This window comes from Hirundo rustica, chromosome 8, assembly GCF_015227805.2.
Source record: "Hirundo rustica isolate bHirRus1 chromosome 8, bHirRus1.pri.v3, whole genome shotgun sequence".
In the NCBI taxonomy this organism is placed as follows: domain Eukaryota; kingdom Metazoa; phylum Chordata; class Aves; order Passeriformes; family Hirundinidae; genus Hirundo; species Hirundo rustica.
The window spans coordinates 6,361,610-6,389,086 of NC_053457.1; the positions used below are offsets into that span (position 1 = coordinate 6,361,610).

The window sequence follows — 27,477 nt, forward strand, 5'->3', positions numbered from 1 at the left end:
GGAAGTGTTTTTCAGATACACATCCATCTCATTTATTGAAACAATAGATTTGGGAGGAGTTGGTGTAAAAATTCAGCATATGCAAATCTCTTTAGCTGTTTAGCTTAAAAGTATCAGTGACAAAGTTTGGTCTCAGATAAAAATCAACTATTGCTCTAAGTAATTTTCCATCTTCGCACCCTTAGAGTTTCTAATTAAATCATCTTGAAAGGAGCCATTTGTGCTGCTCTTTTTTAAGAGAAAACCAAATTCCTGTCTAAAACCACTCAGACAACATAGAAAATAGGATGCAATTTACACTACAGAAACTCCATTTTAAAATATTTTAAGGAAAAGACACAAACCCATAAATACCTTAAAGATTAAGTCTATAAACACTAATCAGTGATCCAATTTTTACTTGCAGTATGGGCTGAGCACTGCAGCACATACAGAAGACTGTAAAAGCATGCACTATTCAGCAAACTGTGGAACATGCAGCTCAGCAGTGAGTATTAAGCAGTGGCTGTTAAATAACCAGCCCTTTTTTTTTTTTTTTACGCTTTCATACTGAGTGTGTGCCTTTATCTTTTTTTTTTTTTTTCAATTTAAAAACGTTGAGATCTTAACATCGGGGTAATGTCGTTTGTGTTTGCTTCTTAGAAACCATTACTGAGGCAGCTCTTGTTCCATAGTCTGTTTATCTTCAAACTTATATTTAGAAGTACATTGTAACAGGGTGAGCTGCTCCCAGGTTTATTTTTAATTCGAAGATACTGTCACACACTATGTTTGTGTGTCACAGAATGTGAAAACTAACACTAGATGCCAAGAAAGCTTAAGCACTACCAGTTACCAACAAGCTGATAGCATTAGGTTGTTAGGTGATTATAATTGCTGGTAACTTTGAAAACAGGCATGATTTAAAGTGAAAAATAAAACTATTGAAAAAACCTACGTTTATCTCCCCAAGAAAATAAGTTACACTCTAAATGTGAAACTGCATGCTGGGAAACAAAGGCAGGGCTGTACCTAAAAAAGAAGAGAGCGTTGAAAAGAGTATTATTAAGTGATTTACCTTGGCAACAGCTTTGCTTTCAGAATTATTGTTGGAATCCTTAATGCCATTTAATGAATCTCTTCTCTGTGGGCATGGCTTCTTTTTGCGCGGTCTGCCTTTAAGATTTGGCGCTGAAAATTAATGGAGAACACTTTGAGCACATTGTCTTACACTGGATCCTTAACAGCCAAAAACATAATAAATAATTCCACTACAATCAGTCACAGAAATGTACACATCTGTCCACAGCAAATGCTTATTACGAGATTCCCCTCCTCTGTGGGTTACATCTTGACACACTATACATTTCTATAGAATATCCCCCAAGGCCAATCTAGTCTACTTTCACATAACTAATTAATAAAAAGTCAAACACTGGTCTCCCAAGGACACAGAGAGAAAGCACAAATACTTCTCCCTGCTACAAAAAAGAACAAAATTCAATATTAATAAGAAACTTTGCATTAATCACCCTGCTGCCTTTTTTTTTTAATCTTCAAGCAAGAGTACTAACTGCTATTTCCAACTTTGGGAAACATCTGGTATTGGAAGCGCTCTGAAATATTGAAATTCCTTACAGCTCCAAGAAATGTTTATATATCCTGTCATTCTTGTCAAAGTTTTTCCAAAAGAAGTTAAAGAAAAAAATAAAAAATTACCCCTGAGCCCTGAAATGGATCAAAAAAAACCCTTAACAACTAGTTCTGGAAGTTGACAAGTACTGAAATAAGTGATTGATTGTTTCATAAGGGTTACATACCACACATACAAATTAACATGACTCACTTTCAGTTTTGTCCAATTCTTAAGATAAAACAGCTCTGAAATAACACAGTGACTAAATCCTAACTGTGCTGAGCCATACGAGGAATGGAATATGGATCATCATAAAAAATATCACACTCATCTTTCAATAGTGCTATTACAACATAAATTATGATCATATATAGAAATAATAGATGAAGCAGATGCTTGCTCATTATTACATGTCCCCTCTGCTTTCAGATTCAAAAATCACTCTCCGACTACTATGGCAACATTTAAAATGATAAACAATCATTAACTAATGACTGTACTGAATAAGATCATTTCCTTTAAACCTTTAATTTTTAGGTAACCATTGTTTTCATTACTTAAAGGGATGATTAGAACAATGTCAGAAATCTAAACATCACAAACCTCTTGAGTGTCTTCTAATTGTTTCTAATCTTACATTTGTCACACAGTAAGCCAGTGGTTTCAGGACATTTTACATTTTAATTAGTTTGCAAACACAATAAAGGGTGCTAATTTGATTTTATAGCTTGAGTAACACTGTCCTATTTGGTCTGTTCAGGGAAAAAGAAAAGCTTTGGGTTTAAAATAAAAAGTCAGACCCTTTTTCTTCCCCCAACACTGGTGTAAGGTAAAAAAAAAAAAAAAAAAAAAAAATCTGTGTGTATACATACAAATATATCTGCATGTGCATATGGGAGTAAGTCCACATTTGTGTCTATCTAAAAATACATTTATCTCCCTACAGAAATATCTCCATCTATCTCCAGTGAAGCACAATCTGCTTATTGAAAAGTACTGCAGAAAGCAATTCTGAAATTGTCATCTGAGGCTAACATGCAAAATCAAACAAAGAGAGAAAGAAATTATTACCCATTCCAGTCGACAAACATCTGCCTGATTTATATCTGTACTCATGAATGCTACAGCATGTGACTGCACACTACATCGCTGGGAGTCTCAACTTGTGCGGATGTCAGTCTCGCACAGAACGAGCACCAGAGCCTTCGCCGTGCGCTTACGCATCCCCTCCCCCAGCCGTTCCATTCCTCATATAAACAGAGATGAGCGGCTCGGCGCGAGCGTGGGATGAGCTCCGAGACTGCCAGCCCTGGCCACGCTGCCCTGCCTTGTTTATAAACCCCGCTCAACCCTTGACGGACTCCCGATGCCTACGGGGACTTCTTGGCGCACGACCTGGATGGGATGGACAGATCCTTAACCACGGTGTGCCTCGGCAGCCACTGAGCTCTTTAAAAAGGTACCGAAGGAAATAGAAATGTTCCCTCAATTGGCTACGCTCTGGCACGCACGTTAAAAGATTAACCTTTGAATGAAAGGATCCCTGGGCCTGGCCCAGCCAATGGCCAAAGAGGGATGTGGCTGAGCTACCATCAAATATACCTGCATGCGAGTTATCTGTCCTTTCTTTCTTTCCTTCATTCCATTCTTTCTTCTTAACAAATAAAGAAACTAGTTCAAGGCTCGATGTTTTTCAAACACACTTGTTATCCTGAGTTTTGGCACCGTACTCTGCATCACAGAATAAAGCACTCCTAATGTTTTGCTAAAAGCTTTAAAAGCAAGAAGGCATTTGTTCCTAAATTCCAGGTATACTGAGCTTGCATATAAACACTGTTTGAATTGGAGCCTTCCACGGCAGAACTGGCACAAACCCACTACGAAATGGGGTATTTGCATTCTCCCTGTGGCTCAGGAGCTGCAGCATGGAAGGTCTGTCTGCAGCACACACAAGGACCGTCCCACAGGCCCCATGGAATGATTTTAAATCACCTAAAGCCCCTCCAGATCTGACACACAATTAACAAGAAAGCAGCAATAGGAATTATTATCAGAAGAGAAGGCCCCGGCATCTAATATCTACTCTGTAGAAGAAAACAATTGACGTAGTTCCAGTCACACTTGAAACAAAGCCATTAATATTTGCTTCCTAAACCATTATAAATAAATGCTCTATTTGAAGATTATTGCATTTCAGTGACATTTGTTTTGCTTGTGTGAGCGAGGAGATATGACTAGGACTGAAGAAAGAATTTACAAGCCACATTCATGTTTCAATTTTGTCATCTTTTGTTTAATTCTTGACATATTCATGAGCACACTGCAAATGTCTTGAATTTGTTATTCATAATTATTTTAAAGCAATTTTACACATTTTGTGGCTTATTCACATTCTGTTTTCCTAATGATGTTGGATGTTCAGTATGTAATGGACAGCTAAGTGAGTATCCTATGGGTTTTTTTCTGTTTTCTAGTGGAGAAGGGCTTCTGGCATGACTACCTAAGAATATCCAAAATTATTCACTTTCTTCGTGTTTGTGCATATGGCTTTCAAATTCATTTTCTGAAAGCATTTGCGGCAGCAAGGCCCCATAACTTGTGCATCCCCAGAAGGCGAGAGCATAAGCAAAGAAAATTGAAGTAAAAAATGAATAAATAAGTACAGAAAAAAGTTTGCATCATTTGCCACCTCTTCAGTGTGAGTGCCTGTAACAGGAGTATGAGAGAGACAACACAGTACCAGTTAAAAAACTTTCTTTCCAGTGTAACTGATGTGACTGCCTTTTGCCAAGGCGTGGTGTTTTCCCGCTCCTGTTACCTGCTGAGTCCTGGCAAACCTTTGAGGTACGGCCAGGTGAAACAGAGCCAGCAGCAAATGCACACAGTACGAGAGAACACTCCTCGAGCCTGGAGGAGTCCCCAAACCGTGGCTGTGCTCTTTAGTGCCAAACACCAGCAAGGTGTTTTTTCTGCAAGCCGTTACACCTGAGAGGTTAAATGCAAAGCCTGTGTCATGCACAGCATGAGCTGGATTATCTGTAGATGGAGACTGGCAAATCTTTGCTGTCTAAACATACCCCAATAAGAAGCTTCCAAAGCCTGTTCTTGCACAAGCTGCCTACAAACTACAGTAATCAAACAAGGACAATTGAGAGGCATCTGTGCAGAGAAATAAAGACCAGGAATTGCCAATAAGCTCAGTAGTAGGCTCTGACCCACCAAGAAAACCACACAGAAAAGAAAGGAGCTCAAGGCTAATGCTGCTCAGGCTATCTAGGTGTTTCCTCAAAGCCAGAAGTTCTTTCTGTTCATGAAGCCAAGAAACAGCGTCACTGCTCAAAAATCACACCTTCCCCTCCAGCACTCTCACCAGTCTGAGCCAACATCAGGATATTGTAGGTGATTGGGATAAGCCAGAAGGAGAGAGAAAGGACAGTCACCCTTGCTCACCGACTCAGAAAACTCACAAGGTTGCGGCTGTTGTCCTCCAATCCCTACCACTCTCAGCCGTTCAACTTTTACAGACACTGCCTGCTCAGCAGGACATGAGAAAAAGGAGCACTTCCAAGCCTCACTGCCCAGAACAACTCCCAGCTCCGGTTTTACCCCTAAAAAGGCAAGTGCTACGCAAGGGAAAGAGAAGTATCCAAAAGTGGGAGCTGCCAAAGTCAACCATGACCATTAACACTACTTATAACAGAAAAACACAGGCTGCCACAACAAGACAGCACATCCACCTGCCACCTTCTTTTCCTATGTGTCCAGGATGGGAAAGTGATCACAGGGCTCACCATCTCCCTGTTATCAGGGCAGCCTCACCTGAGCTACATCCATGCCAGAAATGCCGTGTACTGTGTACACACCACCACCTCTAGGGGCATGAATAAATCAAGAAATAATGGCTGTGGTATTGGGGTATCTGAATTTAGCAGGTCACTTACTGTAAAACTACTGCTTTTTTACGAGTCTGATTATCACTGAACGTCCAGTGTGTTCAGCCCTCCCAGTAACACTGTTCTCTACATTCACACATTTTCGCTGATGCAAAAGATTTGTTGTTATAGGGAGGGTGTTAAAAAAAATAGTGGCCTTCACAGAGCTGAGGTCAAGCTATGTTAGCACTTTGTCAAAATCAGTGGTGTAGCCAAGAGTTTTTAATGAGCCTGGAATGCATTACCTCATTTGTCATACCTGGATCACTTACTCATGTTGAGCCCAAAATAACCTTGGACCTTTCTGGCTGCTCAGCAAACCATGTAACTAAACAAGTACAGTACTCATGCTTAAAACATGTATCTTTTAATTGGCCTGCTTCACATTTCTTACTCTAGAGCACATCTAAGCAATTGTAATGCCCGTGATCAAAGTTCTTGCTTTTCCAGGCCTCTCTGACCTGTGTAACTATTTCCTGATACAACTTTTGATTCTGGCTTGCTCATACTCCAGTTTCTCAGAAACACTTCATAAGTAAGAGGAAAAGGAAAAAAAAAGGAAAAAAAAAAAAAAAGGGGAAAAAAAATAAAAGGAGAAAAGAAGGCCATTGCCATATTTTGCTGAGGAATGTACTCAGCTAAAGGACGTTCAGCTTACACTGCCAACCAGATTCTTCTGACTGCCTGCTGTTTTCTCTGACCATATTTCTGTGGAAAGATGAAGGAAGAACAATAGCATATTTACTACCTGCAGAAATCAGTTTTTTAAAAAAAATCAACTGAGCTTCTAAAAATCTCCATGGTCATCAGCAAAGAAGGGCCAGCAGAAGATCTGGGTCAACATTTAGGGTGGGCCCACAGAGTCAGGTGAGCTCTAAAAGTAGAGCTGGGAGCGTGCCAGAGAGAGGTATTCACAAACCAGGCTTCAGGTAGAGAAGTGGAAGTTGCAAGAAGTGAATAAGCAGCGATGAACAGTCCTGAATTCAGAAGAGACATGAGGCAGTGGCAGCACAGCTGCCAAATGCATCCACAGCCACCCTTCCCTGAAGGACACCTTGAGCAGCGTCCCCTCACAGAATCCTTCCCCACTGTGCCAGTCCTACACCTGTCTTCTGGTTTTCACACACATGAACAGAAGCTGTGACACCAGAATCCTTGGCCCTAGGCCGCAAAACCACCTGTACATAGAGAACAGTTTAGGAGATCTCCCCTCTGAGGCAGGTGGAAACGGTAGGATCTGCCAGATCCCAGAGCTACTTGTGATTCAGGTGTCAAACAGAAGCTGGATGTGGCATATGGAGGTGCCTGGCCATCGAAGTCAAGGTGAGAAGAATGGCCCCAGATCTCCACAAAATCCAAGAACTGACCATGCCTGCGAGCAGGTGGCAAATAGCTGCTTGCTGAGGTCATCCCTAACGCAGCCTGGCCAAAGTTCCCTCTTGGCTGAAAAGCATGGCTACATGTTGCACCTTTTAAAATGTAATGAATAGAAAGTTAACAGCTTTAATGGATTTAACACTTACCCCTCGAGGGGGCTTCCGGCATGTGCAATATCTGGAAGTTAAGAAAAGCCCACTGCTGTATTTAAGCAGGGTCTCAAGAACTGTTCAAAGCTTAGTTCATCTTGGAAGCTTCCTTGATGTCCCCATCACTGCCATCTCCTTATTTTATCTCCTTCCTCTCATTCCCTTTTTTGCATTTTGACTTTGGGCCTTCACATTTAATTTCTTTTCCTTTCACCCCTTGAAGTTTATTTAAAAGCTTTTGCCTCCTGGAAATAGGGTCCAAAAATGAGGGCTTGGGGCATTTATTGCCCAGGCACGTTGAGCTGATGAAGAGAAGCAAGCTCGAAGTAATCTAGTATTTCATTGAAAGGTTAGAAATTAAAGTACGTGGAAAATAAAGCAAAATAAAACCCCAGACCTGTATTTAGGAAACAAGAGTATCAGTTCAGTTTGGGGAAGGTCTCAAGAGGATCCTGAGTACACCTATGGAAGTCAGTGATGAGCCCCTTCCAACAACTCAAGCTCTCACCAGTCTGTGGAGGTCACACAGCCTCTCTGCCCACACACACACAACACATCCCTCATGCTTGCTCAAGCTGACATAAACCAATTTGAATATTAAAATTATTTTTACTAGACTTCTCCTAAATGAAAACACTTGTTTATTCCTTTCTTTATAACTGAACATGTCAGGCCTGACCTGCAAGCTCCAGAGCACAGCAGTGAACAACCTCGCAGGAAACGTTGCGGGATCGTGCAGCTTTCTGACCCACACGGAGAAAGAGCGGACTTGTGTAGCCAGTTCTGAAAGTTTTGTTTTGGAAATGAGATATCCCATGCTCCATGTGGGGAAAATCAATTTGCTACCTCTCTAAAGAAAACATTCCCCATTTGGAAATAAGTGAAACAGACACTTCCTTGTGTGGATTAATGTGGAGACATATGACTTGCTGCAGACTGTTGTTTTGACCCCCCTCCTGACTAGACAATCTCTGAAGAAAGCAAAATGCTAGTATTTTTCATGAATTATGGTTCAGACTAGCATTGCTTTTAATAGAAAATTTAGAGGCACTGCAAACATCAGCTTGGCCAATTTTGCCAAAAAAGGAATGCTTCTTTTTTCCATGGAAGATGGAGATAAGGTTTAGGAAGACGTTTGGAATCTCTTTTTCTTCATTTCAGCATGGTTTGATGTTAAGACTTTTCCTTGATCTGGACTTCTTTATGTCCTGCTGACTAATGTAGGTTTCAAAAAAATGGAAAAAAGCCTTTCGTTTGTTTGTTTGTTTTTCTGGACAAAATCTATACATGTATTAGAAAAAAAAAAAAAAAAAAAAAAAGAAATGCAGTAAATTGAAGTGGAAACCTGAAGACTTCAGAGAAAAACCTATGCTTGACAAATATGTGACATTCAAGCAGACCTTAGAGCAAATTAAAATAATAATAACAAAAAAATTCGGTGTAGGCCTATTACTGGCTACAGATGACAGGATTATTACTAATGATTCTGAAAGAGGCAGAGGTGTTTGGTAAATATTTGTTCCCTACTTGCAAAGAAGCCAGATGATATGCTTGCAAAAGAATATAATTAAAGCCAGTCAATTGACTTGGTTTTACAGAAACCAGATCTTAAAACAACAGAAAAGAAAAACAAACAAAGCACCTCATTTTACACTTTGAAACTATAAGCTTGGTTATAGAAACTAGCTGCACACATGGAACTTACCTGCATTCAGTAAGACAGCTGATTTAATATTAGATAATACTTTGATTAAAAAACAGCACTACATAATTTTATTCAAGCGTATATTGAATGGATTAAGAACTGGCTAATTGTAGGCATCAGTGGGGAATTTCTACCAAATGAAAAGATTTCTGGTGGGATTCCAGAGAGGTTGCTCCTAACCTTCTAAGTAGTAGAAATTTTCATCAGTGAAATAAATATAAAGCTCCTGACAGTTACATTCACACTGACACCAGGACTGGCACAATGCTAAGACTGACTCATACAAATGAGTAATCAGAAGGAAAACAGACCAGGAAAACACAATGCTCCTCAATACAGCTCCAGCACGAAACCTGCAAACAGGGATTACAGGTCCCACTGACCAAGCCAAAGGTGACTGTTCATAGGCTATTCCCCACCAGAAATTCAACGTACAGGAAGGTGCCGTGGCCAAAGGGGTATCCGCCTTCAGGGAGGTCTGAATAACTCAAGCTGTGCTGGCTTTGAGCAAAAATGACTGAGAAGTCACTTTACAAGGTAAGAGGAGTGCCTGAAAGATGAGGAAAAAGCTGATACTCAGGAGTGAGGAGGCTTAACCGGGCATGCCCAGGCACTGCAGTCCCCATACCTGATCCAGTGCCAGAATACGGAGGCACGCGTATAACCAGCTTTCTCAAGGCCTTTGGGAAAAGCCTGAGCCAGACACGAGCTGGTGTGCACAGTGCAGGAAGTAACACGTGAATTTGAGGGTCTGGAGGGTTGAGATATCAGGCTGGGGCTGGGTGTCCCGCCTCGGGCACGGCGAGGGCCGAGCCCACGCTGCTGCCAGGAGAGCCTGGCCGCTGCGGGCGGCTGCAGCAGCCTGGCTGGCTGCACGACGAGGCGTCCAGCTGTCTGGCTCTGGCCCTTGCTCAAACAGCTGTTTCCCTTCTCCTTTAGAAAAAAGGTGGTGAACTGGATGAAAGAGTTTGCCAGCAATTTTGGCCGATGAGCCACTGCTTGGGGTTCATACCAGATTAGATGACTCAGTGGTTCTACTGGTGAGAAATTGCATGAATATAGGATCAAACACAGTGAAGTACTGAGCAATGCAGGACAAGGAACGTGAAGAGCTGCGAACTTGATTCAGCAAAGTACATGCCTAACTCATAAAGACCTGGAGCATGCGAAGACCTCTGATGACCTGACTGGGGCTATTCACGTCTTTGAGGCTGAGCCTGTGTTAAGCATTTAACACAACCAAGCCAGCGTGGCTCTCTCTGTCACTAATGTCAAAGCAGCATTCAAGCCCTGAACAAAGAAATCGTCCTATCTCATCATGAAACACCACCCTGTGCTTGGGTAGCATCACAGGCTCAGACATGGGTTCATCAAATTTCCCTTTCCCTCAGAAATCTGCAGTCATTCTCCAGTCCCAAAGCCCTCCATCCCCAAAGGTCACCTCCTGGGAAGCTGCACCCAGCAGACAGGGGCTTCAGTTTCTGTTGGAGGGTCAGAGCAACACTCAAGAAGTGTAGGTCTGACTTCTCAAAATAGTCTGGGTTTAAAAAAAAAAAAAAAAAAAAAGCAAACAAAGAAAGGAAAGTGAGCAAATGAACAGGTTCTAACAGATTATGTAACAGCCAAGACAAAAACAATGCAAACACAGCAGCAAGAAATGAAAATGCACAGCAAACCCATGCAAGTCTGCCTGTCTGATCAAAACTCATCAGAACACTCAAGGTAGACCTTCCATTAGAGGGCTGTGGGAATAAAAGGCAAATCTTAGGGCGGCTTTCCTAACAACGTTTCTTTTTCTCTCCAGTAAAAAGCCAGCGTTTGTGTAATTGCTGTCTAGCAGAGTCAGCAGTGCCCAATGGAGACATGACCTACATACCTCAGAAATACGACAGCTACGTAACCAGCCGTATCCACGCCGATCGACGGACGAGAGGGGCTAATTGACTGATGGACAATGTGCATGAATACAAACAGACAGAAATTCACGTGAGAAGGATAAAATGGCCAGTTTCCAAGACCTTGCTCTCCGGAATGACAATGCCAGGTAGGAAGCAATGATCATCAAGATGTGCACAACGTGAAAACGACAAATGTATTATTTAAATAATCTCTTGCATTTCTGATTTGTAACTGATTATATAAGATTCTTTTTTTTGGTGCAAGAATATTGTAATTTCCTTTCCTTTTTTTTTTTTTTTTTTTTCCTTTGCACTTGAGTAACCAAAAATTGTTAGGCATAATCAACCTGCGAGACAGTATTAGTGAAGATATACAGTAAAGTGACAAGCAGAAACTACTACTCTCCCCTTTGATGCTTACATTCAGCTGCCACCACAAGGACTATACAAGGCATTAGGTGGAGGCAGGAGCAGCAGCCACAGCCTAAGCCCTGCACCCATTCACATCTCTGGGTCATCACCAACCTCACCAGCAGCACTTGGCTTGCCAGGCCCTCCCACCAAAGTGCACAGAGTCAACAAAGGGGCTCAGAGACAACTCTGCTTCTGCAGACAGCTTGGGAACGAAGCCTGGGCACCCTGGAGATCTGCACACACCTAACAGGGGTGTTACTGCTGAGGTGCAGAGGGCACGCTGCCCAGCACTGCTGAGCACAGGAAGGGATCTCCACTTTTTTACCAGTAAAATGCAGGAGTAGAACTCTGGCGATTTTGTCAGGTTATGTATGAGCAGCTAGGGATTCTGTCCCAAAACACACCAAAAATGGTGGTTTTAAAGTCCTGATTGTAAGATCGTGTGCCCAATTTAAATGAGCGCAAACCTCATGGACTCGGTGTAATCATTCCAAACATCGACACAAACAAAATTGAACCCATCTCTGCATTTTGGCCCCAGCAAATCTCTAGCACTCAGAAAAATCCAAATAAAACTGAGCCGCATCCATAAATTTATCTGAGCAGGGCAGGGTTTAAACTAAATATGCAGTCAGTTGTGCAATATTCTTCCGTAGTCAATACTGGTTCTTAGGAAATTATCTGAGTGAATTAAGTGGAAGACTATTAAACAATTTACACACTTCCTTGTGTTTCAGATGTCTAATTATAGCTGTGTTTGTCTCTCCCCGCAGAACTGTTGTATACCACATGGTATGCATATTTCAGCATCCAGCATTATTAACTCATGACCGACTGTCAGTTGATCATTATCTAACACATGGGGTCTGCAAAAAAAAGCCTTATTTGGGCAAAAGCAGGCTCCGGACCTGCTCCCACTGCATTTTCCCCCAGAAGAACTTCAGTTGGATTATTATTTGCTGTCAATGGAAACTCTGAGGTTACTTATGTGAAATCTGCAGACAGGAAAATAAATCCTCACTGAGTTTAAACAGCTCATATTAAAACCATCTCCAGCTCGGCTGGCTTAAAGGAAACTCTCAGTTGCCCTCTAGTGTCCCCCCGCTGCCACGCCAGGCAGCCTGCCTGCCACAGCCAAGGTCACACAATTTAACCTGATTTCACGCTGGCAGATTTACTATTTGCCTAATATTTTGCACAAAAGGGCGAGGGGGGATGGTTTTTCCCCCTGGAAATTTCAGGGCTCGGGCCCAGGAAGCCCAGCGCTTGCATAATGTTTACAGCTGTAATTGAGGCGCATGACACACGGCTTTTATGAGTGAGAATCTCTGAAATCACTCTGTGTGCTGCACTCCATAAAGTTCATTCATAACTAAAAATAGACTAATGTACAAACTGATTTAGCATTATACTGAAGCTAAGGAACATAGGGAGTCTGCAGAATTCCCTAATATGGAAGAGAAGCTGAGTTTTCAAAAGCAGCAGTTTATTTGTTTCTGAAAATGGACAACATATGTAAAAGATTTAATATACAGAACCAGGTGTATATATAGCCTAGATCTTCATATGTGCCCATTTTCATTCTATATAAAGACTTTATACAGCCTGAAACTATAGATTTAATAATAGATTACTAAATTAAGTCTGCACAATCACTTCATAAAAAAAATAATTTCAATTTAAAATACAGCTGTAGGGGTTTGGACAATTTCCTGCATAATAGAGGCCCATCCCTGAAATGTAAATAACACCGGTATTAAAACAAGTCAATCAGGCAGATCACGGGGGAAAAAAAAAAAAAAAAAAAAAAAGGTACATGAAAACAAATGCATTTTCCAGTCTAATCTAAGTAAAGATGCCAAACCTCTATTTTATTTGAATGCTGCTTTGATATACTACTACTGCTTCAACTGTTGTTTTGTTGTTGTTGTTGTTTTTTTTTTTTCCTCCAAATGTCCTGCTCTTCCTTAGAGAAATCCAGAGCTAAGTCTTAACATTTTGAAAACAGCAAACCATCAGGGTTTTGCAATAAGAATTATTCACTGCCTTCCTGTGTACTGTCAGCATTCTTAAAATACTGTTACTATAAAATTAAACAGCGTGCTCTTCAGAAACACATGACGTTGTCTGCTCTGTTTTTTTTAACTGTAATTGTGCAATTTTAAAATTCTCTTCTTTCTCAATGCCTTCTCCCCAAACAAATACCTTCGATAGTTATAAGGTTACAAAAACAATTTAGACTTATTTTTTTTTTTTTTAAACTTACAGGCTACCTGTAATATTATTGACTGATTACACAGTAAAAATGACAAGCATTACTTTATTTGGTATATATCCTAAGTTAATTATAAGGCCTTCTCTTCTTAATTTGACAAGACTGAAATATCACCAGAAGTACATATGGCAATTCAGAAAATATAATCAGGGAAAAGGCAAAATGAACATTTCAGAAGACAAATGATTTGATTTGCTTAAGCAGATATTTGTAAGGCTCCGCCTTTCTCTACTGCCTGAACAACACTTTCCATTTCTCTTGCTCTCACTTTCACAGCATAGTTCACAAGCACAGTAATTGCATTTTCCACCCCAAAGTGTTGCCCCAGTTGGTAAGTGGAGTTTTTTTTTCCCAACAGCAGCCAGCGATGCAGTGGGACTCCGAAGAAATGACCTTGTGCACGGAGGCAAGGAGGTGGCAGGACCTGTGCAGGTGCCCTGATCCAGTGGCTCCAGCCATACGTGCTGCCCCAGCGCCCCCAGTTTTCAGAGGAAGGTTGTATCTCAGCTTCAGCTTAAGCCAGAGTCCCAAAATACTGAAACTGTCACTAAAATAATAAAGTGGGTAGTACGGTCCCAGCAGCACCCAGCTGTGTCAGGGGTCAGCTGCTCCCAGATCCATCCCTTGGGGACAGAGGGGGACCCCTGGCAAGACACCACCCCCATTTTCTGCAGACTGGTCTCTTGGGCACCATCTTTCTATAGTTCTGCACAACACCTGGTGCTGAGCTCTGCTGACTTAGGCTGCTGGAAGACTGTGGTAACTTCAGAAAGCTCAAAAACTTCTTTTATGAAATACACAGCTAGAATTTTATTGACTAATCCTGGTGAATTCCCATCCTTCTGACAGCAGCTGGAAGGCCTCTGACATTGTACAGGAATCCTCATCCTGATTTCCAGTAGAGTTTGCTCCACTCCCTCTTCCTTCTGAAGGATTTAAGTTTTTCCTAGAAGCCCCTCCATCAGCCATGACCTGAAGCTACTTTGTTTAGGAAATCTGACAAAATGACATGGGTGGCCAAACCTACACATCTAATTTTAAACAGATAAAAGTAGCATCAAGACAAATCATCACCTCTTCTGGATTTCCAAGTATACTATTAAGTAAGACTTGGACTTCAGCTAAGGTGAATATGAAGATTCATTGTCCCAAGAGATAAATATTGACTGAGGGAAAGCAAAGGTCAAATTGGTCAATATTTACTCAAGAAACTCTAAATCTTGATGCAGTGTAACATACACTCTAAATGTCTTCATCAGCTATCTCTGAAGATCTTTTCATTATGACTAAATACTACAAAAGTATTTTCTCCCCTCCAAAATTCACATTTCAAACCCAGGAACTGAAACACACCTACTGCAATTGGGAAGCTTTCTTTGCCAATGGCCTCAGCAGAAGGACAAGTTGATTTGCAAATGCTATCTGCCCAGTCTGCGTGCCAAAACTCAGTAGCCCTGAACTCTGAGGATGTGAACAACAAAAACTTTCTGACTCATCGCATGGCAATATTTCAGACTACCATGAACAGAATTTCTTCTTTGGTAAGGACTAATGTAGTCCCTTCTTCCTCTGTATCAAGTATCTGTAAATTAAGACTGAAATTTTATCTCTGGCTTCTATTTAACATAAAGATTTACCCTGGTACAATGCTAAACAAGAGTTTTGGGGCAGTTATAGCCCTATTATTCACTGTGGCAAGTATATTAGTCCTATTATTTATCTAAGGTTTCAAGTTTACTGCCTGCTTTCTGAAGTTTTCTACCATGTTATTTTTGTCTGAAGCCACACTTCTATGGACCCTCTTCCACACAACATCACTGTTGAAAGCACAAATTCCAGGAAATTTGTAGAAGCTGATTTTTCTGCAGATACATGATGAAGGAAGACACTTGCGTCCTCTGGATTTTCAATGAGGCTATTCCCAGAATTCCCTTTAGCACCTTCACACAGCCACTCAGTCATTGGGAAGGTTTGAACACTCCTACTTCAGTGTTCATTCAAACAGTCCAGCACAGCTGGTGAACTCCTATTTCTGACCTTTTGTCTTCACTAAACAGTCAAACGTAGTGGATTTTTTGCAATCACCATGGAGATCTGTTGGTTTCAAATTAGGTACAAACTGTTTGTTTCCTTTGCTATTTTTATTGTGTTTTGAGCCTATTATGCTCATCCCCACCCTGCCCTTTCCTTATCTTACTGGCAAGTAAGAAAAACTGGCTTTGCTGGGAAGTCAAATCCTAGACACAGCCACTCCTGAACTCTGCGGAGGATGGCGATGGTCTCCCCTTCTCAACCACCTTTCCTCACTGTTGTCTTCCCTCACAAGGTCAGACCACACTGATGAGATGACACAGGAGGGCCAAATGAAGTAAATGCCTGCTAACTGGAAGAAAAATGTGAGCCTTGCTTTGTGCAGTTCCATACTTGGGCCTCCTAGGATTGGAAGAATTCATCTACTCACTGCAAAAGGGAGTAATAGGCAGGGTTCGGTCACACACGTGCAACGACATGAACGAACCACCAAGGGCTGGCATGGGAGAAATAGCCCTGGGGTGGCAAAAGGAACCAGGATGGGGATGGGACCATGTGGCAAGGTGGGCAAAGGTGTGGAAGTGAAGGAAAGGAGGACTGAAGCAATAGGTGCTGGGGGATCCACACTTCTGGAGCGTTTGGATTACAAACAGAGAGCAGTTAAATCCAGCACTCCCAAAGCAGGTGAAAGTGTCACCTAGAGACACCTGGGCTATTGCAGCCAGACACCATGGAGCACCCTCTCAGCATGGAAAGGCTGTCCCACTCCACTGGAAGCATGAAGGAGTTGTTAATTGATTGACTCCGAAGTGAAGTCTCTAACAGAAATTCCTTCGGAGGCGCAGAGAAAGACACAAGGACCGATAGTGCTGAATGTAGGTTTCCCACAGCCCAAGTCAATGGGCTCCCTGTGCCAAAAAATGCAGCAGGCTGGGATCTGACAGTCCCAAAGCTGCGTAAGCCAAATGCAAGCCTTTCCCACAGTTCTGTGACAGGTACATTGCTGCCTTTAAAACAGCATCAAGCCCCCACTAAAACATCTCTCTGCTTCTGGAATCATACGCAATCCATAATATGGAACTTAAATTTAAATTCAAAGGCCAATTAAAAAAATAAAATCAATGAAATGCTTTTATGAAGGAGAAGATTGATCTGCAGCTTATAACTTCCAGTAATGTAATATTTTAGAACTTTAATAAATAATGCTTTTATCTTGATTGCAAAATAATACCCTGCCATGAAAACACAGAGCAGAGGTAGAAAACTGCTCAACAAGAATTAAAATGTCACACTTTGTAGAGAACGGAGCGTTACAATTATTGGTGAAACACATTTTTCAAACTTGTTAACACAAAATTAACAATTACATACGTCACTTAATTCTGTAAGTGCACATCTCTCAAAGCACCCATTAGCCGACCATGCCTAGTTCAGTTTTAATATACATGCAGGCTTTGTAGCACAGAGGGGATGTAACTGTGCAAGCGTTGGCACAGTAAACCCTGAAATGGCAAGTGCTATTAAACTGAGATGCAATCACGTTGAAAGGGAAACATTAACAAACAGCAGACAATTGAGAAGAAAATACAGGGCGCTTGTGTTCTAATACATGTGCCTCAAAACCTTATATAACTATTCATTGTCTAGTTCATCTGGCCAGGGGCCCCGTTTGCTCTGTGCTATGCTATACTAATTTTATAATAATAAACTGTTACACAAGCTTTATGCAGTCATGCATATGAAGAGGTTGTGGAAGACATTAGATTTGATTATATTTCTAGCAAAGACACCATCTTGAAATTAAACATAGCCTGGTAGAAGTTGAAAAATTTTAAAAAAAACAAACAAGAACTGAGCCAAAGCAACAAAAAACCCCCCAAACAGCCAAAAAGAAAATAAAAGACAAATTAAAGGAAAAGGAAGTAAATGTATGCAAACAAATAATTTAAAACCCCCCAAAATAATAAAATAATAACCTTTCTGAAAGGTTCTTTTCCTCCTGTATCACCTCCACATTATGCATAACAGATGAATACCACTCATTCTTGCATTGTATTATATCCCATATTACAATGCAAGAATCTCCATGTTTCTGGACTATGCTCACTGGAAGACAATCAGTGATTTCTGGAAATGCATGGGGTTTTTAAAATACACTTTCTTTTTGTAAAAAAAAAAGGCAAAACAGCTTACAGAGCCAAAAGGAATGCATGAAATAGCTGGGGTTTAAAAACCATGTTATTTTTTGCTTTAGCATGAACCAACATGAACCACTGAGATGCCTTAGTTAAGATTTAGCTGTACCACAAAACATTTGTAGGATAGCAGTTGGAAAACTTGGGGATGAGAGACACGGGACACAAAAACATATACACTACAAACGAGATGTGATCCAGAAAAGTAATTTCATATTCCACATTTATCTGTGGAATTGTCTGAGAATTTTCTGCTCAACATTATTTCCAGGTTTATCACAGCAGTTCAAAACTGGCTATATTTAGTCACTGACCAGCGCCAGAAAGCACTACCAGACTATAGGATCATGGCATATTTTAAGTTTGATATCTCATCAACCATCAAGGCCAGAAATAAAATACCTGCTATAATCAAAAAGACTCAGAGCTCCAAAATACACGAGGGATTTTTTTCAGCTAAGTCATGAGATATCCCAACTCAAAAATCACATTCTGATTACCATTTGTGTGCCTGATACTTCCCGACCACCCTCTACATATTTTGATTTCAACATTTTAACATCTAATCTAAAAAAACCCCATTAAAGCTAGTGAAGCAATGCTTTATGTGGGGCCCCTGAGGCACTTCCACATGCAAATACCACCAGCACATACCAAAAGCAAAGAGTCGGCACTCAAGTGGCACTGAAGCCGATGGGTATAAGCCCCAAAAAGCTTTAATGCCAGATTCTGACCTAAATCACAGCACCGTCAATTCAAAGTAATTGACTCCTGTGGATTTACATGAGTGGAAAGGAGATCCTAATCTTGTTCCTAACATTTACCTTTGAAGCAGAGATGATCGTAAAACAGGTTTTCCTATCCAATGTGAAAATGTCAGAATTTCGTAACTTTCTTCAAATTGGGCAAGGAGTCAAAAATGTTCTGAGCAACACTAACAGGCTTTTTAATTTTAACGCGTCTAATGAAAAGAAAACAACTGGAAATACTTACACAGATTAAAACTCTTATCTCAAATGGTTTTGACAAGACAGTGCATCCCACTGAATGTGGGCTCAAAGCCCCGTGCTTGAACAGTGAGCATTGAGTTCCCTGAGTTGATGCAATGGTACAACCACTGGGGAGACCATGGAACAGCACCAAAACTCATCCAGAGAAAGGGATGGGTACAGGACATGGCCACACTAAGAGCAGCTGTGACAGCGTTGGGCCTGGGCCTGAGAGTATGTCAACCCATGATAAAACCTAAACCTTCCAATCCTAGACCAAGCCTTTCATTTCAATCTTTCTGATAAATAAATAAATAAATTAAAAAAAAAAAAAAAAAAAAAAAAAAGGATAAAAAGACCAAAATCCCAATAGACATATAGTGGGGGTGTTACTGTGGAAAAGATTTCATTTAAATGGCATCTTCAAGTACTAAAAAATAGCATGGAGGACTTAGTAGAACAAGACAACTCTGTGTGAAGTGAAAGTTATGCCAGAATTAAAACGCAGCAAGAAGTGGGAACCAGGAGCAGTGCAAGAGAAGGGGTGGAGCCAAGCCAAGGGATTTGCCTGGAGCTTAGACCCATGGCCAAATGCTCCTACCAAAGGAAGCAGGAACCTCACTCATTCTCTAGCTGCAGGAATGCAACACAAGGCGGCAAAACTATCTCCAGCCACTAAGGAGTGTTTGTTGACTTCCTGTAATCTATTTAACCATTGTTACCTTGCTTCGGTCTAGGCTTCTGAAACGGCAAAAGTCCGTCCAAGTGCAGCCTCCTGCAGCTGCTTCTGCCTGCGTGACCCACCTCATCTCTGCCTCTGACCGACGAGCCAGTTGGAGCTTGGATTTGCTACTTGGGACTGTCTGATTTTCATGGATCTGCATGCTTAGACCCAGTCAGGACAGCCCTGATGCCTTCTCCAGCTCACCTGAAATGGGAGCTGATGTTACTGCTCATTCATCTTGGCTTCCTTTGCTCTCTCAAATATTTCTGATGGTTGCTAGGCAACTATTGTTGAATGCATGCATGAGGCATTAATTGTATGAGCACTTTAAAAGAGGAAAATTCTTTAAAACTGAGGACATTGCCATACCAAAAATAGGATATTTCTTTTATGAAGGGCAACACTCGTGGCTGGGAATGTTGAAGGCTGCAGTATGTCAAAGGCCAGATGAGTCACTCAGATTACTCACATGCAGCGCAGCCCAAAAGCAGCATCTTAGCAGACCTGACTTTATAATAAAATTTTATTTTAAATTAAGTGCTTCAGATCTAGTTTTATCTTCTGACTGCTGTCATTGGGATATCACAGTCCACATTTTCATGAAATTAACTGCGTTGGGTCCAGCTGCTGTTACAATTTAGAACGTAGGGAGTGTATCAATTCAGTACCTTCTAAACTAAACATGGCACCAGCAAGTACTCCTCTTTGCTATACTTCAAAGAGATGCTGTAGTCTCACCACTGATCCTAAGTGCTCTGTGCTTCTTACCCATAAATGTGGATTTCATTTTATAGGGTCTCTTTTTCCAAAATACATTCCAATGTCATGATCAAGCTCTAAAGACAGTAAACACAGACTTCCATAAATTGACTTAAACTTCTAAACTAAGTAACTGCAAGGATTTGCAGCTAGGTAATTTTTAGGGGGGGGTTGTTTTATAAAAAGCCCATCTCTACCATAACTAAACATTCACAATATACACGTATTCATCTTAATTATGGGCTGCCTTTCAAAACAACCAGCACCAAAAACCCCCTGAAGAACCATCATTTTTTGGCAAAAGAGTACAATTGTGGTTCATTGCAAAATCGGGATGCTATAAAAGAATGAGAGCAACTATACTGCTAATTTTAAACATGGTATTCCGAGCTAAGAGCTGCTCAAGACCCTGGGAACAACCTTTTCTTTTTTTCAAACTCGCGCTCTACCTCTGTGAAAGTTTTGGGACACAGGCTCAACTCATCGAAGTTCAGATGAGGTTTGTAAGACTTGAAGGTGAAGGGACTTATTTAATCAGGGAAGTGAGAAGTAGAATCATCAACACCTACTTAAAGTAAACACACCACCCCAGAGCAAACAGCTGTTTTTCACTGGGAGTTCAACTTCCACTACAGTTGCAAATCCAGAGTGAAACACAGGAGGGTGATGACAGAGCTGGAAGATCGAACAGTACCTCTCTGTTGAAGCAGCAGCAGCAGCTGTGAATATCACTTAAGTTAGCAGGATGATCACCATTAGCGTTTTCACATATTCTCTAACCCTTCCTGTGACCTGAAACTGCTGATTTCAAAAAAATTCATTCTCTTCTACTATCCACATGTTTCGTCTCTAACACCTTCTTTTTAATTAACATTTCTTTAAAGCTATTACAAAGTTAAGGTCACAGAGATGTCTGTGAAAGACCCATTGGAGAAGACTCCTTAAGCAGATACTGTAAGTCTGCAGATGATTTTGCAGTGTTGCCACACGTTTAAATGACATGCTACTAAGTTACATTTTCCATTCTTCACCTGAGGAGACAGCCCTTTGCAGAAATTCTCAAAAGTGGCCTAAAATGGATCTAAACTTCTCCCTGAGCTGATCTTCTGAAGAGAGAACAGGCCAGGGATGGATCATACCCCAGAGACTAGAGCAGAGGAGCACAGTGCCTGATCAGTGCTCTGAGACAGGCAACTGCTCATGGTGGACTGAGACTGGTGAGGAGAACAAAGAGGACACAGGCTACCAACAGCCACCAGCGTGGATCAGTGAAGACACGGATGTTTCATTCCTAACATACCATATTTCCTCCATAATCCCCTTCCTCATTCTCCTGTCCACAGAACAGATGCAAAGCTCTGCCTTACATAATTAAGTGTGCAAGCAATTTTTTTTTGAAGGTTTGTTTTATTGTATAATGGACACAAGATCCATCACAGTCCAGCATTTACTGGCCCCAATGCTATAAATTACATACATTAATAAAGTTACAGCTTTTCAGGCCAGTAGGAATTAGGAAGATATCAGCCCACTGTTTACCTTCTGCAGATACTGCCTATACGGCTGAGTGACTACTGGATGAAGACAGTATCTCTTCTTTGAGTCAGGATCCTGTCTTTTGCAAAGCAGTCTTGATTTAAAGGATTCAAGTAATAATGAATCTATGCTACTCCTAACTAAGTTGTTACCATGGTTAATTAGCCGTCCCTGCTATGTAACTGTGCTTTAGTTTCAGCATTAATTTATCTGCTTCCACTTTGAAGCATGGGACCTTGCTATGTGTCTGTTTGCCAAATTACAGAGACCTCTGCTGCCACAGGTCTCTCCCTTATTTAAGTACTAACAGACTGATTGGGTCTGTTCTTAGTCTTCTCCTCTGTGCACTAACTGGAGTGACATTCTTTAGTCTTTCACTTAGAAGCAAGTTTTCTGTCCCATGAACTGCTTTTTGGGCCCTCCCTTAACCCTGTCCAGTACTGGAATAAGCAAAGGGCAGGCATCAGAATCAGGTCCAAAGACAAAAGTAGGGAAAAACCTCTCTAACCTCTCTTCCTGCTCTTCCATGTTCCTCTACAAGCCCATCTCTCAGAATAATACATTTGACTATTAGTAGTGCAGTTGTTCCATGAAAATGTACCACCCTTTTTGCAGCAAGCCATCATCATTTGACTGACTAACCAAAAATGTTAGCTCTTAGGGGGCTGATAATGATTTCCTCTGGCATTAGAGGCAGGAGGAGTCACACCTCTATTTCTTCTCTCTATTCTCTGCTTATTAATCCAAGAAGCTAGTCTGCTCTCCTACTCCAGTCAGTTGGTTATCTGTCATTACACCCAAGTAATTTATGCCATTACGACCAACACAACAGCCCTGAAGCACACAGAAATGCTGCCGGATCACTAAAAGACCAAGATACACCTGTATCCAATACTGAGGCCCAAACTCCAGCTGAAATGTAAACTATCACTGCTTCAGTCACCTTTGGCCTTCATGGACAATATATCATCTAAAAAAAAATCACTAGAAAGTCACATTTGGCAACGATAAACCTAGACAAAAAATCCACACCACTTCTTTTATTAAAATTTGCCTTCACTTTCAGGACTAATGCATAAAAACAAGGTCCTAGGAAGAAACTACCAGCATCCACTGGCTCTGGACACATGCAAAAAGAGATTGCTGAGGTCTCTTAAGCTATTTATGTAAATGATAAGTTAATTGCCCGTGATCTGTTTGATCAGGTTTACAAAGATGCTAACAGGTAATGAGAACTTAAACAGCATTATTGTCAATAGAGAGAAAAAGCCCTACTCTGGATCCCCCTCAGTGCCCTCACTTGATTTCAGAGAGAGAAAACTATAGCAAGAATTTTAATGACCTATTTTGCCTCTTTTGCAATTTGATTTAAAAGCGAATTCACAAAATCCCAGCCATGTGGAATTTAAATTCTGCAGAAGTCTCACCCACCAGTAATTACTACTGTAGTGTTTAAAATTTTAAAAGAAAACAAACCCAAACCTGAACAAAACACTATTTTTCAATTAATTTTCTTACTCTGATTTCTCTCCACATTACATCATCTCCCAATTACTGTGATTTTGCTGAGTGTGCCAATTTCTTAAATACACAGCTATAAAATGTATGGACTAATTGTTGAGCAGAACTGAAGAGCTATTAAAACTGCAATAGTACAGCACTTCCAATGGTAGTCTATTATTTCTACATGATTGGTTTTGTACAGTCCAACTCATGCAGTGAAACTCTTAGATAAATTAACTCCTTCGTTTTGACATAAACATCAAAGGGAGAATTAAAGGAGAACGAACATTATTTTATGATGCTATTTTAGACATACTGTTCGTAACATCCATGAGCATTCCTGGAAAGTTACAAATTATTTAAACTGAGAAAGCCTTCTGCTGTTTTATCGAGTCTGTAATACACAAAATTTGGCTCCAGAATTATCTCATTTTCCCATTTCATGTTTCCCCATCATCTACGTGGTAGAGCATGTTTACAGAACTTTATAACTATAATATACAATTCAGTCATTTCTAAACAGCCCTGTAAGAGTAAGTCTGAAATGTACACATTTTAAAGATTACTTAGTGAACACCAAACCCTTTCCCAGCTGGTTTAAATTTTGAATTTCCCAATAAATGAATAACATACTAAAAAAGCAAACAAGATCTGACATTATTTAGTCTAAGTTTCTAAAATGGCATAACATCTGTAGCTAAAAACAATTCTGAATAACTATATTTAACTAGAGCAGTGTTCTATTATTCATAGCTCATTTTCCTTACAGACTAGGGGACTTAATGTGGTGTTTGAGCATTTTAAACATTTCTTTTAATTGTTTAGTCCTTCCAAGAGCCAAACTGCTGCAAAAAAGGGGGAAAATGTTCACTCATATCTTTTATATATATTCATGTGACCAACCCATGATCTCGGTTAAGTGCCACAACTGTTCATTAACACACATCACAGCCCCCCAGTCTGCAGTGCAAGCTTTGAAACCGTGCCAGAAGCAGGGGCTCAACAAATGGCACTCTGACCTTTTCACTACTAACTTCAATCTTTATTAAAATCTCTCAAACGTCAGCTCTGTCCCTCTCTTTTGCCATCTTTTACGGGCTCCTGAAACACCTAATATTCATTCATTAAACGGAAAAGTTTGTTACATTCTTACATAATGATAGATTCCCCTTTCACATGCAATCCGCTTGTGAAACGCCTCTGATTGAAAAAGGGAACGAAACACCCCCTCCCCCTGCCAAACAACTCTAAATTCAGATTGTTCACTCACTTCCAGGGAAATCAAGCATGCTGCCTAATATTAAAAAATCTCATGGCATCCAGGCAAGTTTAGCTCCATTTTATGTTCCCCTTATTAAATTTCACCTTAGTAACACACAAAATCCTCACCCTGCTCTTTGCTTGCTTTTTCAGTTTCATGTTTGCATCTTCACTTCTTTGGTCCAAGTATTTATGAGGAGACAGAAACTGAATTTTTTGTCCAGCAGAGTTTCAGTTTCTTACAATAGAGTCACCAAAACCAGCAATCCCATGGAGGAAAATGCAGCTAGAGACAAATAGAAGCTTTGATCATTTTTATGGTGCTCAAACATAGATTTTTTTTGGGGGGGAGGGGGGAGAGAGAGAAATAATGGTATTTTCTTTTCTTTTCTTTTTGCCTACCAGTAATTAAATAATTACACATTAAGAACAACAACAAAAAAAAAGAACCACAGAAAAAGTTCTCATGAGTCATTTATGTGTTTTCATTCTTTGTGTAAACTTTCTGGCACACCCTATATGCTTCATTTCTTGCTTTAAATAAGTAAGTACTGGAAAATATCATAGTATTTGGAACCGAGGGAAATGACACATTAATTCGAAGTTTACTTTGTGTAAGTCTGCATTTTGCAAATTCGACATGCAACTTCAAGGAAACCTGAAACTCACCTTCAACCTCTGATTTCTCTCCCCCTTTACCCACGGATTATGTAGAAGGTATAAGCTATTCATTTAAGTGGCACAGTGAAGGATCATCATTAGGTGGCTTAGTTGCCCGGGATACTCCTATCAGCCTGACCAGTAGGGAACCTGGGAAGCGTGAGCTCCAAAGAGGGGGGAAAGTAAACAAAGTAATGAGTAACAGTTACAGCTCCTTAAAATGTGTACATTAACCTCGGTATTGGGAAACTATTTGCTTTTTAGAGGCAGCACCCTCTGATTGAAATAATGATAAATATTTTGGAAATTCCATCTCAAGCCAAAATGAAATTACCCAAGCGCGCTCTTGGAGAACAAAGATTTTTAGTACACCTTCAAATGAACTCAGGTAAGTTTACCAACGGCCTATACCTAAAAGACCATTAACTAAAATTACATTTGTTTTTATTGAAAGACAGCCTCAAGTGCTGACATGTAATATATGACATGTGATACATAATAATACTGTTAAACCAGTTCTGACATAATATTTCCCTAGGCATAATAACCACAAATGACTGCTTTAGCTAAAAACTAGCCAGAAACAAAATAGATCCACGTAGAAGTAGCTTTAACCATAAATACCTCAACAATATTTTATGTCACTTTGTAAAAAAGTTAAAGGAGTCCCATAATAATTAACAACAAAAACTTCATGTTCTTTACTATTGCGTGGTGGTTGTGAAAGGTTATTTCATAGTCCCACAGCTGCCAATGCTGTAAATTATGCAGGCACCAAGAAGCATTAAGGAGAAATAATAGCAATTTAAACTAAGGCTGACGTAATTCATGATAAACAGTCATCGGAAAATATTACAATGTTGTCTTTTTTGAGTGGGTTTAATCAGAAGAATGTGACCGTATTCTGACACAAACCACTTTTCCATTGTACGGGAATGGGGGCCCTTCCCTGGCCATAAAGGTCTCCCTTGCTCACTGTCACCGCTGAGCCCCAACACCTCAGGGATGCTGCTCATGAGGCTCGTGCTGCCAGCGGGCCCAGAGTTCTGAGACACAGCTCCAGAGTCGGAGCAGGCCTGCTGGTCCAAGGGAGGCATGCAGACCAGGGGAGCAGTCAAACAAGGATGAGCTAGTGAAGGCACACGAGGCAAAAGAGATGGCTCCAGAAATGAGACCACCTATGATGGACATGGCTCACAAATATGATAAACACAGCCCGGCTTACTTTTTGCTATGATCACAAAACATGGGTTTGGAAGCTGAATTGTAAAAACGACCATCAAGGGGAAATCTTATACAGAAGGAATTAGTAATGTACATCTACGATCATTTATTGAATGGACATCAATAAAGTGAATGTGTGTGTAATAGATGACAAAACTCAAGCTATGGGTTACATTTATCAGGCACAAAAGAGCAGCTCAGTTGGAAAACCCTCATTTGCTGGAACTGTATGTTAAATCTCTGCTGAACTCTGTCTGGTAAAACATATAAACACCACAATACCATCTCACAGTTACTAAGCCAAAAAAATAAAAAGTCCTGGGCACACTCAGGCCCTTGACTCTGCCACGGGCATGCTCCAGAGAGGATCTCTCACCTGCTGTCCAGTGAGACCCCAAATCCAGAGCTACCCCAGCCTGGGCCATACCGGACACGCCGTGGTTCCCAACCCTGACGTTTCTCAAGCAGCGGGGTCACGGCCCCACGCAGTCACTGCAGGCACGTGGCGTAAGCCCTGGCTCCAAGACTGCTACCCAAGGGCACCGGGAGAAGTCAGGAGCCGCACCAAATTCCCCAGTGCCCTCCCATGGGAGCAGTCCTCTCAGGCAGCTGCCCTGCTCCTCTGTGCAGAGCTGACAGCCACGACCAGCCCTGGCCCAGGAGGGACGCCGGGGCCCGGGGAAATGGCAGAAGCAGCTTTTCAAGCAGTACCTGCCCTTCCACTCAGCATCAGCCGCCTTCCTGAGGGCAGTGGGAACACGCAACCCAAATAAAAACAGTGTTCTCCATCAAAGAGTTTTGATCATATTAGTGAAAAATAATCTTACTATTTATCCTGGTTAAAACTACGGTTGCTAGTCAAAATGCACTAAAAAACCAGAAAGGAGTAGAAGCTATCAGCATTTGTTTCCACTGAAGTTCTTGCAGACAGGAAGGTATTTTATCTTACTTTACCACACATTATTTATGCTCGCATAACAGCTTGCTGTTAACATTGGGTGAGATTCTGTCTTTGGTTGACTGGTGAAAATCCTGAGTAACAGCCACAGAAGTGCATCAAGTTATGCTGGATTTACGCCACTAAGGAAGGCAGAATGTGACCCCTTATCAGTGCCTTTTTGCTTTGAGTATACAAATATTTTATGCATTTCAATGAGTGACAGAATGCAAAACTTGCAAATATTTATTTTTAGATGTATGGGGGAAAAGCAATTAGTGCTAAAAATGTTAA

At 40.9% G+C, this 27,477-nt stretch overlaps 1 protein-coding gene across 4 annotated transcripts in view; it reads right to left on the bottom strand.

Moving 5' to 3' along the window:
* ARID5B (AT-rich interaction domain 5B) overlaps nucleotides 1-27,477 on the bottom strand; it is a 115,038-nt gene that overhangs the window by 33,928 nt on the left and 53,633 nt on the right. For 3 of the 4 annotated variants that reach the window (XM_040071190.2, XM_040071189.2, XM_040071188.1), the window contains one exon: nucleotides 1,058-1,170. In XM_040071190.2, the coding sequence (XP_039927124.1) occupies nucleotides 1,058-1,170 (113 nt within the window). Of the gene's footprint in view, nucleotides 1-1,057; nucleotides 1,171-2,686; nucleotides 2,830-27,477 lie in introns of those variants that run through there. The other variant, XM_040071192.2, reaches the window with a different exon arrangement.